The following is a 6,000-nucleotide window of genomic DNA, read 5'->3' on the forward strand; positions in this document are numbered from 1 at the left end:
GGCTGCAAGCACGTACCAGCAGCAAGTGCTGCTCTTCCGGAAGCTCGGAGCAGAGGGAGGGACCTGAAACGAAGCCATGCAGGCACGTACTCCCAGAAAGGGCACACTGGGATGGACCCCTTTGCCACGTACCAAGGAGCGAAGCCCACTGGCTGCCAGCAGCTGTGGGGCAGCAGAGCACTGGGGCAGAAACTCTGACTGCTGCAGAATCCTTCCCTTACAGCAGAGCCAAAAGTGAGGGGGCTCAGTAACCATTCCAACAGCACATAAACAGGAAAAGATGCCCTACATCCTTCAAATCCAGTAGATTGTTGTGTTAGGGGTTGGTTTTGGGGTTTTTTTCTGTGGTTTTTTTCTTTTTTTTTTTTTTTTCTGGGTTTTGGGGTTTTCTTTGGTTTTGTTTTGATATTTTTTTGTTTGTTTGTTTTTGTTTTTGATTTTTTTTTTTTTCATACAAAACCAGATTGGTCCACAACAATGCTTTACAACTTCCTGGCCAAACAATTTCCCATGTCATCAGGCAACAGAAGCGTCATGGTGTTGAACCAGCCTGCAATAAATAACCCCCAGGAACATGACTGAGTGTCTGTGATGCCTCCATGCTCCCACCGTGGCCTTTCCCCACACAGCCTTTCTGCTGCTTCACATTCAGTGCACACCCTTGTGCTTATCTTGAGTTTCTAAATATAACAGGCACCACCAGACAGAAAAGGCCTTACCCGGGCACACATGCCTGGTGCCAGCAACAGCACTTACAAATCCTTCAGGGAGAAGGAAAAGGAGGGGCCTGGGAAACAGGGAGAGCCATAAACATGGGGCCACCAGGTGTGGAAACCTTCCTGCAGCCCTCAGATCCTTGTGAAAACTGATGGGTAGAAAAGCAAAAGACCTAAACCAAAGCTGTGGAAAATATGAGGTGCTGTCTGAGGTTTTATCCAACAGAGAAGCTGGCATGGGTCAGCACATCTTGAGTGAGACAGGATGGGTCACCCACACACAGGAGCTAAGGTCACCCCAGGCATAGCTGGGAGCCCAAAGCAAGGAGATGCTCTCCTCCACCCAGGACAATCCCAGAAACCACAATCAATCAGCCCTGCTAACACTGCCACTGAGGCTTCCCAAAAATATTTACAGGATGCCTTTAGCAGGTGCTCAGCCATGCACTTAGGTGGGTCACAGAGAACCAGAAGAGGTGGCAGAGGGGAAGCCTCTGCTCCCTGATGTCAGCTGGGCTCTGTGACAAAGCTCGGTGATATTTGCAATTATTTTAACAATTTACATCCCTGCATCCCCAGCTCCAGGCTTTCCGCTCCCTACAGCTCTGCAATATGCTCAGCCAGGAACTAACTGCCATGTTTTTATTTATCCTGTGCTCTGCACCCATTTTCTTGTGGCTAAATCACAGGGCTATACCAACCATTCAGCAGCAGTTTTCCAGTGCTAAAGGAAAAGAAAAGAAACCCATAGAAATACTTCCTCTTTTTAAGCACAACTGACAACCACTTCCTGCAAATTCAGCAGCTGCGGTGACACATAATTCAAAAACTACCTGCTCTGCGTCCTCGTCACTCCCGTGCTGGAGTGACAGATGCCCACAGGAACCCTGGGGAAGAAGGGGAAGTCCCTACTCCTGGGATTCTGGTGCCTACTCAAAGCCTGAAAGGTTAATCACCATCTCCACCAACACCCTCACTGCCAAAGGCCCCCGATTCCTGCCTCACCCTGTCCAGCTCCCTTTCCCACCATCACCCACGCCCACAGCCTCCACACCTAAACCCCGCTCCACGGTCCACCGGGGATGCTTTGGCTGGACTCAAACACGGGTTTATTGCCTTTTCTGCTATAGCAGGGTCGCTACGGGGACAAAAGCGACAAAACCACTAGGGGAAAAAAAAAATATATAACAATAATAATTAAAAAAAAAAAAATAAAAAGCGATCTGACCTCGGGGTTGAAGGGGGGGTGGGGGTCCAATCTACCTTTTTGACCTGGTCCTCCTTGAGCTCCGTGAAGTAGTAGGCCAGGAGCTGGGCGGCGATCATCCTGCCGGCTGCAGCGGACGGCTCCGCGCACGCAGAGATGCGGGGCCCGGGGATGGCCGCGCCACAGCCCCGGCACCGCCCCTTCCTCCGCCTTCTCCGCCTCCGGCCCGGCCCGGTCCGCCCCGCCCGCAGCCCCGCTCCCACGGCACGGAGCCCGCGGGGTGACCGTGCTGGCAGGCGAGGGGGGGGCGCAGGGGGAGAGGGAAAGGGAGGGATGATGGTGGACACCGGAGGAGGACATGGAAGGGCCTCAGAGGGATAGTGCTTGAACACTACAGTGCTTGGAAAGAGCAAACTGAAAGAGGAAAAAAAAAATAAAAATCACACCCTAAACCAAGGGTGTTTTCCGAAGAGGCTCGTCGCTCAGAAATCCTGGAAAAAATCGCAGGCTGCAGGAATCTTCACTAACACTGAGAACCCTCTGCCAGGGACCCAGCTTGGACCCCCTGGGCTGAGGGCTGAGCCCCTGGGAGACTTGCAGGAGTACCTGAAAGGCAGATTGTTGTTAATTCAACTATTGAACCTGTGGAGATTCCACATTTGTAGTCCATTAGCAAAATCCCCACTGGTGGACACGACCTCCTCTCCCCATGTGTGCTGCCCATGCTTTTGCCATGTTGGAGTGCAGTCCCCAGCACTCTAAGGAAACATCCACCACTGAGAAGCCTCTCAGGGCCTCACATCCATCGGAGCACAGCTATAGGATGTGCCTCCGAAACCCTAAAGCCAAACACAGAGGCCACGTGTCTGCAGCCCGCGGGGGTTTTTGCTTGCAGCCCATTCCTGTCGGTGGGATTGGGCACCCAGGCCCATGCAAACAGCAGTGATGCCGCAGGCGTGATTTGCATAGCGAATGTCTGCCACAGTCCAAGTGATCAAAAACCTGCTTCTTGAGTTTCTGGCTTCCTTTCCAGTGCCTCTCTAATTAAACAGTTGCTGTGGCCAAAATCACGAGCTGCTTGGGCAGGCACATCCTCCTCTAGACTGCCCTTAATGGCTGCAGGCAGGGTGGGTAGAATTTCCTTCTCCACATCACCACAGTGGCTTTTAAGCTCATTCTCAGTGAGATTTTCATGAGGCATTTCACCGCCTTGAATGTATTACTCCTGCTCATTTGGCAAGCTAAGGAGCAAACATGCCTGCACCCCAGTTCCATGGCTGCGGGCACAGCGGCGTCGCCCTGCGGCATCACCCTGCAGCCTGGCATGGCTGGAGCTCATGGGCAGCACAGGGAGGTGGGATGAGCAGCAGCAGTCCAGAAACACCACCCAACCCCTCACAGGAGCTGACCGAGCTCTCACTCAGATGTAATTCACTGCTCAGCCACGCTCCTCCTCTTCTGACGGTTAGAAACTATCTTTAGTTCCCAGCCCAGGCTTGCTCCTGTTTTCAATCCATCTGTCATCTGCTAAACCTTGTCTTTCAGCTGAAATTGCTCTCCTCAATCTCGAGTGTTTGCTTTCTATAAATACAGAGGAAAGAAACCATATATGATGCCCACAGCTTTTGCTCCGCTAGGCAAGATAGACCTGGCTAAAGGTTTAGCACACTTTTCCCACACTCATTCCAGCCTGAACTCATCTCTATCAAACACACCAGCTAAAATCAGGTAAGTTATTCCAGAGAAGGCCAAAAAAACCCTGCACTGACATTCACAGTTCTCCTACTAGGAATAAGTCACCAAGTCCTCTGCCATTAACAAGCACAAATCCGGAGGCTCCCAAGCTTAACTGGGATACCAAGATAGTCCCATGCTATCAGCCACCACCCCCAAGAGACAGCAGATGTTTCACCCCACCACAAAAAACATCCCTGGGTCCTGCTCTTCCCAGTGTGGCCAACAGAGTCCTGGCTGCTGTAGATGTCCTCACTCAAACGCTGACCTCCAGAAGCCCAAATCAAAATTTAGAAGTAAAAAGTAGCTTTCTGCACATGTGTATTTACATTTGCCTTTTGTTGCTGTATGAACACAGCCTGGCAGTGCTCAGTTCCCGCAGACAGGCACGGTGCTCTCGGAGCTGCCTCTAAACAAGGTTTACAAGCTCTGCTCTCTATCGCCTCCAGCTCAGATACCTAAAACACCACCGAAATACACGGTACTCACCTCAGTAACCTTGCTGCAGGAATGCCAATTCACTCAGTTAAAACAGGTGGGCACAAGCCCAAGCTGATCTCAACTAATCTTTGACCAAATGAAAGCAACTCAAACCATTCCCTCTGGCTTTCAAAGAATTTGAGTCACCCAGCTAAGGATTTGAGAAGTACAAAATTTTCAAAGTGGCTATGAATAAGAATGTTCTTCTCTTTAGCACAATGCCTGTCGCAAGAATGTGCCAGAGGAAGACAAGTTTGTTTTCTTCATCTACCAAAATTGTGACTTATAAGTTAATTAAGAATGTCACAGATCATAAAGGTGGCTTTTGGCCACCTTACCTATTACAGCATATTTCAAAACTCACCAGAAGCAACTGTCTCAGGTTCCCTTTAGGCGATAAAAAGTAAGAAGGGTTCAAAACATCAGTACTCTGAAGCCCTGTGCAATGAAAATAAAGCATATGCACATTACAAACCCCCACATATATTAAATAATTTAAGTACACACTTAAGCAGGAGGTGATTCATGTGACAAAGTCAAAAGGAATTCAGAGATGGTTAAACAACTGTTGCAGATAACTGGTCTTTAGCTGCTGATCATGACATTCAGGAACAAACGAACACCACAAACTAAAAGCCACTTCAGAAAAAAGTAATAGTCTACCTAAGGCCAAACAGCTGCAATGTTTAAACATTTAGCATTTTTAAACTGCTCCTTGCAAGGAGTGAATGAACTTTTCTCCCACCACAGAGCTGGAAAGGCAGCTAAATATCCCTATGGACACCCAAACCATTTGCAAGTCCTTTTTGCACTGCCAGGACAGCAGGTAGCACACAGGTGTTATTTTGAAGGGATCCAAGAGGAGCTGAGCACAGGCTGCCCAGCACAACCAGCCAGTTCTGCATCTCCTCCTCTGTAATCTCATACCTCCATACCATCTAGCCCTGGGTTTTCCCTGCTGCTTTACTGGAAGAGATCAATTCAGCAGCCAATTAATTACCAGCACCTAATGTACGCTGCCAGGCATCCAGCAGGCTATTTTGAAAGCCACTGTCCTTTAAGACAAATTACTGGAAGCTGAATTCGATACCTGATGACTTGCAGCTATTTTGGTTGTGCTCTAATCTTATTGTCCAGGTTTAACTGCCCTGAAGTGTTTCAACAGACTGAAGTAATTCAGTGCATCAGGTCTCCTGTATGTGTTTTTTTAATTTCTGCTTTATTGCTCTATACAAGTCTGCATTCAGATTTGACCCCTATACAATGAGGGGATTTTGTTTTAATCATATCCATCATGTAGTTCTGATGTACACAGCTGTTGGTGCTTTCTACTTTTCTAAGAAAACAATGAAATTGTAGTTGTTTGTTGTTCTTTTTTTAAAGTGCCTGGAAAAATGCTCGATTTACTTTCCCCCATATTATATTATATTACACTTAAAGCAAAGTGATTAAAAGCACCACCCCTAAAAAAAGTGTAGGTTCCTAGTTTGCGACAGCACCTCTGACTAAGAAGGGAAATTTCAAGCAGCCTTTGAAGCTCCCATTCCAAGGTAGGAAACTGAATGTTTGCACAGAAGAAATCATTGCTCATTTGTGCTAAACTTGGTGCAGACGCTACTCAGGAAATCAAAAAGCAGCAGAGATACCGATTTGATAGGCAATTCAGTCAAACAAGGTTAAATGCATTATGCAATTTCACCTTGCCAGGAGGCACAGCAAGCAGGCACACAAGCCAGACACCGTGCTTTATCTCACGTTCCCCCTGTTAAGAAACAGAATCAAGGTAGAAACGCCTCAAGAGGAGCTGGCTCCAGGCAGGGGAAAGGCAGCACCCATGTAGATGTGCAGACACATGCCCAGCTC

At 48.4% G+C, this 6,000-nt stretch overlaps 1 protein-coding gene across 1 annotated transcript in view; it reads right to left on the reverse strand.

The window, feature by feature from the left end:
- LOC139798421 (hexokinase-1) overlaps window positions 1-2,132 on the reverse strand; it is a 39,171-nt gene extending 37,039 nt beyond the window's left edge. Inside the window, exon 1 of the mRNA XM_071749027.1 lies at window positions 1,980-2,132. Within this exon, the coding sequence (XP_071605128.1) occupies window positions 1,980-2,042 (63 nt within the window). The 5' untranslated portion in view covers window positions 2,043-2,132. The remainder of the gene's footprint in view (window positions 1-1,979) is intronic.
- Between the last annotated feature and the right edge of the window lie 3,868 nt (window positions 2,133-6,000).

This window comes from Heliangelus exortis, chromosome 7 (assembly GCF_036169615.1).
Source record: "Heliangelus exortis chromosome 7, bHelExo1.hap1, whole genome shotgun sequence".
NCBI lineage: Eukaryota > Metazoa > Chordata > Aves > Apodiformes > Trochilidae > Heliangelus > Heliangelus exortis.